The 12955-nt window shown below is 41.9% G+C and overlaps 1 protein-coding gene across 3 annotated transcripts in view; it reads left to right on the top strand.

The window, feature by feature from the left end:
• Positions 1-12955, top strand: part of LARGE1 (LARGE xylosyl- and glucuronyltransferase 1) — a 360789-nt gene that overhangs the window by 24528 nt on the left and 323306 nt on the right. The window contains exon 1 of one of the 3 annotated variants that reach the window (XM_039494568.1): positions 7185-7332. The exons of the other annotated variants lie outside the window; for them this stretch is intronic. Coding sequence (XP_039350502.1) covers positions 7297-7332 — 36 coding nt within the window. The 5' untranslated portion in view covers positions 7185-7296. Of the gene's footprint in view, positions 1-7184; positions 7333-12955 lie in introns of those variants that run through there. 3 annotated transcript variants of the gene reach the window in all.

Below are 12955 nucleotides of genomic sequence, written 5' to 3'. Positions count from 1 at the left end.
CTTTGATGAGGTCCCTCACCAAAGGCTCTTAAGCAAAGTAAGCTGTCATGGGATAAGCGGGAAGGTCCTCTCATGGATCGGTAACTGGTTAAAAGATAGGAAACAAAGGGTAGGAATAAATGGTCAGTTTTCAGAATGGAAAGAGGTAAATAGACCCCTGGGGGACACCACTGTATTGAGCCCAGTCCTATTCAATTTATTCATAAACGATCTGGAAAAAGGAGTAAACAGTGATATGGCAAAATTTGCAGACAAAACTACTATGACAAAACTACTCAAGATAGTTAAGTCTCAGGCAGACTGCGAAGAGCTACTAAAGGATCTCTCAAACTGGGTGACTGGGCAACAAAATGGCAGAAGAAATTCAATGTTGATAAATGCAAAGTAATGCACATTGGAAAAAATATTAAACTATACATATAAAAAGATGGGGTCTAAATTGGCTGTTACCACTCAAGAAAGAGATCTTGGAGTCATTGTGGATAGTTCTCTGAAAACATCGACTCAATGTGCAGCGGCAGTCAAAAGCATAGGCACCAGCTTTCTCTGGTGCTGGTGGGTGCCTGTGTCCCCCCACCCTGGGCCCGCCCTCACTCCACCCCATCCCTGCCCCTGGTCCCGCCCCCATTCCAACCCCATCCCCATATGCCACACCCTAACTCCGCCTCCTTCCTGCCCCTATTGTGTCCCTTCCCAAAATCCCCGCTCCGGCCCCGCCTCTTCCCCCAGCGCACTGCGTTCCCCCTTCTCCCCCCTCCCTCCCTGCCCCGCGAATCAGCTGTTTCGCGGCGCAAGCGCTGGGAGGAAGGGGGGAGAAGTGGGACGCAGCGGCGCGCTCGCAGAGGTGGAGGTGAGCTGAAGCAGAGGGGTGGGGCAGGGCCACGGGGAGCTGCTGGTGAGTGCACCCATGGAGTCGGCGCCTGTGGTCAAAAGAGCAAACAGAATGTTGGGAATCATTAAGAAAGGGATAGATAATAAGACAGAAAATATCATATTGCAGCTATATAAATCCATGGTATGCCCACAGCTTGAATACTGCATGCAGATGTGGTCTCTATATCTTAAAAAAAGATATATTGAAGTTGGAAAAGGTTTAGAAAAGGGCAACAAAAATGATTAGGGATGTGGAACGGCTGCCATGTGGGGAGAGATTAATAAGACTGGGACTTTTCAGCTTGGAAAAGAGATGACTAAGAGAGGATATGATAGAGGTCTATACAATCATGACCGATGTGGAGAGAGTAAATAAGGAAGTGTTATTTACTCCTTCTCATAATACAAGAACTAGGCGTCATCAAATGAAATGAATAGGCAGCTGGTTTAAAACGAACAAAAGGAAGCATTTTTTTTCACACAACACCCAGTCAACCTATGAAACTCCTTGTCAGAGGATGTAGTAAAGGCCAAGACAACAACAGGTTCAAAAAAGAACTAGATAAGTTCATGGAGGATAGGTCCATCAATAGTTATTAGCCAAGATGGACAGGGATGGTTTTCCTAGCCTCTGTTTGCCAGAAGCTGGGAATGGGTGACGGGATGGATCACTGGATGATTACCTGTTCTGTTCATTCCCTCTGAAGCACCTGACATTGGCCACTGTCAGAAGAGAGGATACTGGGCTAGATGGACCTTTGGTCTGACCCAGTATTGCCGTTCTTATGTTCTATGGAGGGCTTCCCAGGTCTAGTAAAGGCACCAGGGCTCCCGAGCTCTGACTCCTGTAAGTCTGAGGCAGAATCAAAAGGTGTGTTTCCTCCCTGCACTGCCTGTGAAGAGATCTGCCGTCTGGGTTCCTTCCCTTGTCTATCCTAAAGATTTTTTTTCTGATGCACACAGTCTGACTCCATTTGCAAGAATCCTTTCCTTTTTGTCGTCTGTGGAGGATGGGGTGGTGCTTACAGTACACAGTACATTTTTGGCATTCCAAATGTTGTATCCTAGAAATGGCCGTAGTTGGTAGTCAAGTATGGAGAAGCTTTTGCAATGCTGATCTTCTAAACTAGATCTTCCCACTTCAGCTTCTCACTGTTATCAGAATCTCCCTTTGGTCTTTCTTGGTTGTGCATTTTTAACTTTAAGGTGAGATGATTCCCCCTATAAAACAGACTAACCATCCTGGAACCAAACCAAAAATACTCTTGGGGGATCTCTCTTGTGGTACAAGTGTCATCTAATTTTCAGCAGTGGTGTGCTGCTTCACAGATCTCAGCCATGCCACTCCAGGGATAGCCCATATCACAGGAGATGATACGCTTCCGGGTTCATACAGCAAGAGATGACCTTGGCCATGGGTATTTAATTAACAAGTCAAAGTTGAAAAACAGATATTTATTAGATGAATGGTTCTTACTGATAGGGGGTCAGATCCTCAGCTGGTGTAAATCGGCATAGAGATCTTTGTTGAGAAACAATCAGCAACTTTTTCGAATGCACTTTTTTCCCTTAAGCCATACAGGTTTGAAAATACTGACCAAGACTGGACTTGCCAACTCAAGAGGAGAAGGGCTAATAGACTGCTGTGTTAGTTTGTTTGGCCAGCATGCTTTCCCTGCCAAGTATTGGTTTTTTTAACTATTCATTGGAGCTGTCAGCATGAACAGTGAAGTAATAACATTTGTTTTATGTGCAGAACTGGCATACAAATCAGTAATTAGTCACAAGATCAAAAGTTCCAACCCCTAGTGGGCTGAGAAAGGTTAGTGAATGAAACACCGACTTCAGCTTCTAGATTCAGCTTCCATTTTGACTTGAGATTTTAAATGAAGAGAAAATTCAGCTTCTTAAACACAGCTACTAGTGCATGTTAGTCCATGCTGATAAAAACAACATGGTGATGCAGAATGGTCTCTCCGGTTCGGGGTTGAGCTGGCTGTTCAGTGTGGAAATGGTCTTTGCATTGAACCTGTTTGCCTGAACTAACTGATCCATAGGATCCCACTTTCCAGCACTACCGGACTCTCTCAAAAACTATAAATGAGGTACCTTTTGTTTTTCAGTTTGTACAGCACCTACCAGAATGGGACCTTGATCCTTAATGGAGCTTCTGAGCACAACTGAATTACAAATTATTATGGCTGTCAATTAATCGCAGTTAATGCCTGAGATTAATTGTAGGGCTGTCGCTTAATCGCAGTTAACTCATGCAATTAACTCAAAAAAATTAATCATGATAAAAAAATTAATTGCGATTTAATCGCAGTTTTAATTGCACTGTTAAACAATAGAATACCAATTCAAATGTATTAAATATTTTGGATGTTTTTCTATGTTTTCATATCTATTGTATTCTGTGTGGTAATGGAAATCAAAGTGTATATTATTTTTTATTACAAATATTTGCACTGGAAAAACGATAAACAAAAGAAATAGTATTTTTCAATTAATTTCATAGAAGTACTGTAGTGCAATCTCTTTGTCATGAAAGTGCAACTTACCAATGTTGATTTTTTGTTACATAACTGCACTCAAAAACAAAACAATATAAAACTTCAGAGCTTACAAGTCAACTCAGTCCTACTTCTTGTCCAGTTTATTTACATTTACACGAGATAATGCTGCCCTCTTCTTACTTACAGTGTCACCAGAAAGTGAGAACAGGCATTTACATGGCACTTTCATAGCTGGGATTGGAAGATATTTATGTGCCAGATATGCTAAACATTTGTATGCTCCTTCATGCTTTGGCCACCATTCCAAAGGACATGCTTCCATGCTGATGACTCTTGTTTAAAAAAAAAAAGTGTAAATTAAATTTGTGACTGAACTCCCCTGCTCTGTTTTACCCACATTCTGCCATATACTTCATGTTATAGCAGTGTTGGAAGATGACCCAGCACGTGTTGTTCATTTTAAGAACACTTTCACTGCAGATTTAACAAAACGCAAAGAAAGTACCAATGTGAGATTTCTAAAGATAGCTACTGCACTCGTCCCAAGATTTAAGAATCTGAAGTGCCTTCCAAAATCTGAGAGGGACAAGGTGTGGAGCATGCTTTCAGAAGTCTTAAAAGAGCAACACTCTGATGCGGAAACTACGGAACCCGAACCACCAAAAGAAAATCTGCTGGTGGCATCTGATTCAGATGATGAAAATGAACATTCATTGGTCTGCACTGTTTCTGATCGTTATTGAGCAGAACCCGTCATCAGCATGGATGCACGTCCCCTGGAATGGTGGTTGAAGCATGAAGGGACATATGAATCTTTAGTGCATCTGGCATGTAAATATCTTGTGACGTTGGCTACAACAGTGCCATGCAAATGCCTGTTCTCACTTTCAGGTGACATTATAAACAAGAAATGGGTAGCATTATCTCCTGCAAACATAAACAAATTGAGAGATTGGCTGAACAAGAAGTAGGACTGAGTGGACTTGCAGTCTCTAAAATTTTACATTTGTTTTATTTTTGAATGCAGTTTTTTGTACATAATTCAAGTTTTGTAAGTTCAACTTTCATAATAAAGAGATTGCAGTACAGTAGTAGGTGAATTGAAAAATATTATGTATTGTTTTTTCAGTGCAAATATTTGTAATAAAAAATAAATATAAAGTGAGCACTTACACTTTGTATTCTGTGTGGTAACTGAAATCAATATATTTGAAAATGTAGAAAAACATCCGAAAATATTTAAATAAATGGTATTTTATTATTGTTTAACAGTGCGATTAATCTCATGATCACAATTAATGTTTTTAATCACTTGACAGCCCTAATTAATTGAAAACAAAATTTAATGTGTTACTCACATACGTCTGGGCGAGGAGGGCAGCATCAGCGGTGGAGGGCTGAAGCCGCAGCACCAGACGTCCACGCCCTGAGGGGGCTGAAGCCCTGAGCCCCATTCTCCAAGCCTTGCGCTCAGTGGGGCTGAGGCCCTGAGTGGGGCTGAAGCCCTGAGCCCCCCAGGGCTGAAGATGTGGGGGGTCACAATTTTTTCTAGTGGGGCAGTGACAATTTTTTTTAAGCCCAAACGGGGTCGCCAGCACAAAAAGTTTGAGAAACACTGCCATAGAGAACAGGGGCCTGATGAGCACAACCTCCCTGCACCAGCCTCTCCCCCCTGCTGCATGCCAGGCCCCGAGGTAAAAATCCACTCTCCCTTGCAGACAAGGGCTCCCTCAGCTGAAGGGATTTATGTAAAAATAACAATTCTACATTTTTAAGTTCAACTTTCATGATAAAGAGATTGCACTGCAGTACTTGTATGAGGTTAATTGAAATACTGTTACTTTTGTTTATCTTTTTTTCAGTGCAAATGTTTGTAATAAAAAGTAATATAAACTGAGTACTGTACACTTTGTATTCTGGGTTGTAATGGAAATCAGTATATTTGAAAATATTGAAAACATCCAAAAATATTTAAATGAATGGTTTTCTATTATTGTTTAACAGTGCAATTAAAACTGATTAATCATGACTGATTTTTTTAATATCACAATTGAGATTAATATTTTGAATCGCTTGACAGACTTACAAATTATTAATTATAGTAAGTAAAACTGCTGCCAATAACACAGAAACACTAAGGATAATGGTGCTTCAATACCAACTGATAGGCAGTTAAAAATATATTACATATAAAAAACTACATTAAAAGAACATTAAGGTTGCACAGATAAGTATGCAAAGTTGGGATATGCCATCTCACAGGAAATTCCAATATTTAGAAATTTGTTTTCTTCCCAAACTGGGATGAAAAATCAGAATATTAAAATCTTTCACAGAACAGAAAGTTCTGAAAAATTTTGATTTCAATAAAAAAGGATCATTTCTGCATTCCCAAATTGAAACATTTTGTGTTGGGTCAGTGCTACGTTAATTTGTCTCTCTCTGAACTACCATGGTGCCTTTTGAGAGCTATAGTCCAGGTGCCTCATGCGCCATTGTCCTCTATGGGCCAGGTTCTCTGGCCAGACTGTATTTCCCTTGATGCACTGTGATCATGTGACTTCTCTGATGCAGAGTTGTAGTTGAGAGGCGATTGCAGTACATCATGGGGGATGAAGTCTAGCGAGGGAACCCAGCCAAAAGCAGAAAATTGGGGCATGAGGAACTGTGGCAGCTCTGGTGGAAAGATATTAATGTCATGCTCACCCAAAAATGAAATATTTCATTTAGATTTTCTTGATGGTACAGTAGAATCTCAGAGTTACAAACTGACCAGTCAACCACACACCTCATTTGGAACCGGAAGTACGCAATAAAGCGGCAGCAGAGGGAGGAAAAAAAGCAAATACAGTACTGTGTTAAATGTAAACTACTAAAACAGAAGGGAAAGCAGCATTTTTCTTCTGCATAGTGAAGTTTCAAAGCTGTATGAAGTCAATGTTCAGTTGTAAACTTCTGAATGAACAACCATAACATTTTGTTCAGAGTTAGGAACATTTCAGAGGCACTAATAACCTCCATTCCTGGGGTGTGCATAAATCTGAGGTTCTGCTGTAAACCAAAACCTGCATCTGGCTTCCCCCATTCAACACAAATTCTGCTAAATTTCAAGTCCCTGTTCCAAAGCATGGAGGCACATGGGGTCTTTAATTAAATGTTTTGAAGAATTTCTTAATATGGGGAAAACAACATATTTTTCTGTAACCTCTTCTGTGGAAAGTCTGAACCATTTTTGGTATTTTTTATTTAATTCCACCCGAGAGAGACACCCAGCATGGAAAAACCTCAGCCCAAGTGGTTAAAGTTTAGAAAGTTTATAAGCAGCTTTAAATAGGATCTTAAAATGGAAAGTGTCATGCAACCTTTACTCTAGGTGTCACTGCCTTCAGCACATATAATAACATGAAGACATTTTATCTCTATTTTTTTCTAAAACTGTGTTGGATTAATTATCTGATTCTTTCTCCCCTTCCTCCCTTAAACATTCTCTACTTTTACATATATCTAGAATACTAAGCTTGTCATTGGTCAAGATTGTTCTAACGCAGAATCTTTTCCTTGCTGTAGCATATCCATGGAGTTTCACTTTCTACCAATTAGAATACACCATACAAATTAACTGTGGCAGAGTACTGTGTAAATTATTAACATGGGGAAGATCTGCTGAGCTAATCTAGTGGTGCTTACATAGTGTGTTATTACTACCAGCAAGTTTAAAAAAAGAAATACCTATAACTAAGCCAAAGACTTTTTTTGGGTGGAGTGGAAATAACCCAAAAATGTGAACTCAGGCCATTTAGAGAGGGCGAGAATGCATACTATTATATGCCTTGTTTTATAAGACTGTGCCTGAGAGCTGGACAATTTGAGTGTGGCAGCAAGATGTTTGTGTGATTCTAAAACAGGCATGGGTGAAAATGGGAGCTTTTTTCTGAAAGCAAAGGTAAGTCCATGTGTACTTTTATATTTCTACATTGTCTGGTGGGAGAGCAACAGCTTGTTTAATGCTAGTTGAGGGATACTAATTCTCCTGCTGCAGATTTCTCATGTTAGATCAGGGGTCGGCAACCTTTCAGCAGTGGTGTGCCGAGTCTTCATGTATACATTCTAATTTAAGGCTTCGCATGCCGGTAGTACATTTTAACATTTTTTAGACGGTCTCTCTATAAGTCTATAATATATAACCAAACTACTGTTATATGTAAAGTAAACAAGGTTTTCAAAATGTTTCAGAAGCTTTATTTAAAATTAAATTAAAATGCAGATCTTATTAGTTTAGTGTGATCCTTGCCCTTGCTTTTTCTTCTGCATTTTCCAATGTCTGGTGGCACCTATTTGGATACTTTAAGCTGCACACAGGCTTCTGAGTGATCAGTTGTTAACCGGCTGGAACCTCAGATCAGCAGCTGAGGTGAGTGGAGCTGGTGGCTGGTAGGGCTGAGCAGGGCTGGAAGCCTGGACCCTGTCTGGCAGGGGGCCTGTGCTGGAACTCCAACTGGAAGCAAGGTGAGTGGGGCTGCGGCGGGGACCCCGGCTGGCATTGGGCCAGCAGCTGGAACCCCAGAGTGGCGGCGGGCTGAGCGGGTCAGCCTGCCCAGCTCTGGGGTTTCGGTGGTGGGCTGAGCGTCTCTGCCTGCCCCGCTCTGGGGTTTCGGCCACCGGCTCCTGCGAGCCGGGGTCTCGGCCCACTGCCAGCCTGGGGGAAAGAACCCCAGGCCAGCAGCGGGTGCTGAGTGGGACCGGCGGTGGGACCCCGGCTGGCAAGGGGCCAGCGTCGGGAACCCCAGAGCGGCAGCAGGCTGAGCAGCTCAGCCCACCACTGGTCTGGGGTTTCTACCGCCAGCTCCTGCCAGCTGGGGTCCCACCGCCGGTCCCAGCTGGGCTGAGTGGCTCATCAAAAATCGGCCCGCATGCCACCTTTGGCACGCATGCCGTAGGTTGCCGACCCCTGTGTTAGATGTTTCTAAAAATCTCTTAAGGCTATGCCTTCACTGCCAAAAAAAGATTAGTTATCTCTCTGGGAAAGAAACATGCATTCGTTGTCTCAATGTTGAATCTTCATGGAGACAAGGTGCAGGTAATTTTCAGGGTTGCCAGTCATGATCAACATTATAACCCCCACTTGGGGTTGACCTTGCCTAGCTACATCAAGGTAAAGGCTACAGAGCCTTGTCTCTACCAGGATTTTACATCAGGATAACTAATATGCCTTATTTAACTGTCTGTAAAAACACCTTTTTGGGGGCAATGAAGACAAAGTGTAAATGACTTAAAGAGCACGAGTCTGTTGAAAGTGGGACTTGTGCTCCTTACTCTCCTAGGTGCCTTTGAATGTCCCACCTTTAAGTCTCAGCCTCCCCGTTTCTACAGACTTAATTTGTTGGGGATGTGTTGGGTTTTTTTTCCCCTGTAGAGCAGGAGATAAGTTTTATTCCCATTGGTCATTTCCACTCCCTCCCCATGTGCCAGCCACTAGATATTAGCATGGCAGGCAGGCAGGCAAACAGCAAACCGTTGTTAGTGCTTGTGCCCTTCCTCAACCTAGAAACCACAGATCACAGCCAAATGTATTCCAGGGGAATTGGACCTCTTCACATCTTGTCTGCTTCAGTCGTTAATGGGACCCTGAATTTAAATGTTGTAAAAACTTGTTTTTGTAGAGATGTGTAAAAATTGTTGTGTCGTTGGGTTTAGTTTAGTTTAAAACAAAACAAAATAATATCACTGTGAAGTATCTGAAATCCAAATGTTGCAGCCATAAGAACATGAAAGTGAAGCTGATTTCATTGGTGTTCATTGTCCAACCTGAGAGAAGGGCAAAAAGGAAACCGCATATAGTTGGTGACACACAATGAATTTTTAAAGTGCTCACTTTTATGAATCTAAGGCTGATTAAGAACCTAGGTAAATTTTGTTTATAACACATGTTTAACTTAATGAAGTCCCTTTAATCAAACAGGTCAATGATCATGCTGTTTCTGTTGCTGTGCAATTATCACACACAAGCTGTTCTCTTAGGAAAACTACATACCACAATGGTGTGTACTGTTAAACAGACCAAGGTTGGCCTTGTTTCCACCTTCCCCTGTTAGTGTTTTTCCTATGGATTATTCCATTTTTTCATTTCTTTTCCTGTATATTTGTTTTTCTTTGCCCTACAGAGGTGTTTTCATCTCTTCCCCCAGTAAACCTCTCCTAGCTCTCTGCCCTTTCCCCCTTCAGTTTCTCTCCCCACCATTAAAGGGCTGTTTCCATCACATTTTCCTTTCCTCCCCGCCCCCTGTTTCATTACCGCCACTCTTGTCCTCCTCTCCCCAGCCCTGCTTTTTCTACCATGGGTAGTTCCTCTCCAGCCCTGGAAGAGCCTGTGCATGACCTTCCTTCACCTAGTGGCCTTTCCATTGCATAGAGATTCTCAACATGGAGTTGCAAACAGGTGTTCGGGATTGGGGGGGGGTGTTGTGACCACCTGGCTATTCCATATTGCTAAATCAGGAGAGAGGTCCCAGCTAGATCCTGGCTAGAACCCCAGTATGGTAAAGACAATGGAAAGGAATTGTGGGGTGGGAGGAGGTGCCAGTATGGAAAAAGGTTGAGAACAACTGACATAAGTTCCTCTGCAGCATTTCTTGTCCATACTTGGAAGTGTGTCTGACAGAATTGTATTCTGTAGATCAAAGCAGTGTGTGCAAAGACCTTGTAGAGATAAAGCTTTATCCCTAAAGACTGTGGATAGGGCAAAATAACTCTTCTTAGGAGGAAGGTAGGGGAGAGGTGCTGCCAGATACAAGAGGCTTGGCAACTCTGTGTAACAGGGAGAGTGTTTTCAGCTGACAGGGATGAGTCATAGGTGATTATTAAAGTGTGCTGAGAGAGCTGCATGTGGGGGAACTTGCACAGCACCTTTCTGCACTATGCTATCAATCCCTCTCTTCTGTGAGCACTACAATACGCTCATCTATTTCCCCCTCCCTGGAAGAAACCAAACAAAATGTTTCAATATTTCAGTTGCTAGACAAAGCAACGTTGTGAGGGTTTTATCTTAAAATAAAACAAGGAGGTCCTTTGTCTGCCATCTATCCTGTTACATCGATCTTTGTAATAAAATGACTGTTTTGAAATGCATGATATAGTCAGGTCTCTTCTCCTTTGGTCAGCCAAAATGGAATGAAAGGAATTATCTGTGTAGATAGTGCCTTGCTAAGCTTATTACAACATGAGCGGGAATGACACTTGTTTTAAGCAGTGCGTGGTATTTGAAGAGAGGATTTAATGGGACACAGGATGACCCAGGGCAGCGATGAGGAGACACGGAATTGTACACCTCAGCGTAGGAGGTTCCTAGAGTTAAACTGCAGAATTGTGGGGTCCTAACTGAAGAAATGGGGGTGTGTCCCCAGGCCTGCCACTTACTCCTTTTGATGCTTAGGCTTTCCCCATGTCTGCTCTGACTGCAGAACCTTTTGGGATTGGGACACCTTTGTGCGCTGCCTTTGACATAATATTCTAGGCCAGGTACCTTTCACTCCTCTTATCTCTTACAGAGGTGTTGAAGTTCATTTCATTTTCTTTCTCATTGCAGAGGCCCAAAGTGCCTGCTCCAGTAATCCTCCCTTGATGAATCATTCTGGTAGCCCACTCGTTAACCCAAAGGTTTATCTTACTCTCACCACCAGAGTTCCAAGTGCACAGAAGAGGTTGGGAGGTAGACAGGGAGATTGTCACCTTCTGTAAATTCTCAGCATTTACGAGATCTGAGGGGGTACAGATAGGCTCCCCTTCTGAGGGGCAGTTTAGCCTATTCTGTTGTTTCATGCTGTCTGTCTGCAGCCTCAGGAGGGACAGCCTTTGCACTAGGTCACATTCAGGAGGATGCCTTGGCAACTATTTGATCTGAGGGGTTTTTTTTAAATGAAAGCTTAGAATTCTGCAGAAAGTGACAAATATACCATCCCATTTTCCGGGCAAAGTTTCATATCCACAGCTGGTGAGTGGGAGAATGCATTTGTCAAGCTCCGTCAGTAACAGTCCATAAACCAAGATTATTTTAAAGAAAGCAATCTTTATTATGTAATAGATAGGAAATTCAAGAAAATTAGAAGTTAAACCGAGTAAACTTCGCTGAGGCTAGAGATTATGCAAAGCCTAGCTTGCCAGGTTAGGACCTGGAGGTTATAACTTCACATGATACGTTTGGTATATCTGGAAAAAAGTCCTTCCTTCAACTCCCTAGAGCTATTTTTTTCAGATTCCTTATCCTGATCTCTCTCCCTCCTGGCTGTTTTAGCTGCGGTATGACATTTGTCCTGTATTAACCAAAGACATGCTTTTATTGGCTGTATTTTAAATCCAATCTCAAATTAATTTTTGGGCTGTGCAGCAGTCTTCCAGCAAAACCCCTTTAATGGATGAGTCATAGTTCTCTCCTAATCCCCACCCCCCATTGTGTTGGACCATAAATAATCTCCCTTTTCTGTATTCTTTCCTTGAAACAGGCATCTTTATCTACTTTAGACCAAAACGCATCCGTAGAAACTTTTGTCTGTGCACACGCTATAGAAGCTGTTTACCACGAGTACTTCTGGTACAAGTTATATATGTAGACAGTATATAAAACCAGATGAGTATGTCAGAAAACAAAATTATCCCATATCCCTATCAAATATCCTTGTCTGCAGATGGTAAGTCAGGCTGTCACACATTACAATTCCTTTTTATTAACTTCAGATTTTACGTTTGCTCTGCAGAGCAGGAGGCCATCAGAGTTATACAGTACAAAATTAAATGTTATCATAAATGGTCTGACATTATATTAGAATGTCATTTTACTGCGAGATTGTGGTGACAGGAACAAGCCATTTGAGTTTTGATCTCCTGGTTTATGATGGCTCCACCATTTCTTGACAGAGTTACATCTTTAGGATGGATGTAGATGGGGTCAATGAGTTTGTTGCCTAGTTTGATCTACCACATGCAATTCTAAAGTAGTGGAAAGAACAACCAAGAAGTTTTCCATCTGCAATGTTTTTTCTGATAAATATGTGGGTGGAGGACTACCAAAATTTACAATGACATACAGAGAAGACTCATTTTGGTGGTTCTGTGGCTGGTCATGCCACCTTGTACTTTGTTATACTTCTGATAGGCCTTGTCTAGACTAGAAATTTTGTTCAAGTTGTAACTTGAGTTAACTGACTCTCAGTTAATTTAAGTTATCTAACATGTTTGTATGTGCCAGTATAGATGAACTCCACCAATGCTTAATCCAGGACACACACATTTTGTTCCTAATAATGGTTTTCCCTAGCCTGAGCATGTTAATTGGTTGTCAACTAACTCAAGTTGCAACAGGACCAAAAATATCTAGTCTAGACAAGGCATTAGAGGGAGAAAGTAAAAAAGGATGTGATGTAGTTCTGATACTGGTCTTGAACATATCAGGAGTGAACGTTAACTGAAAGTATTAGCCATTGGACAGCCAGCAGCTATTCTGAGGTGTCTTTCTTTCCTCTTCTGTCCCACAGGGATGTTTTGAGAGAGGGTTGCTGTAGTGTGTATGTAAGCAA

The sequence above is a fragment of the Mauremys reevesii genome, linkage group 1 (assembly GCF_016161935.1).
Source record: "Mauremys reevesii isolate NIE-2019 linkage group 1, ASM1616193v1, whole genome shotgun sequence".
NCBI lineage: Eukaryota > Metazoa > Chordata > Testudines > Geoemydidae > Mauremys > Mauremys reevesii.
The sequence above is the reverse complement of the archived record's forward strand: the minus strand, read 5'-3'. Positions and strand labels throughout refer to the sequence as shown.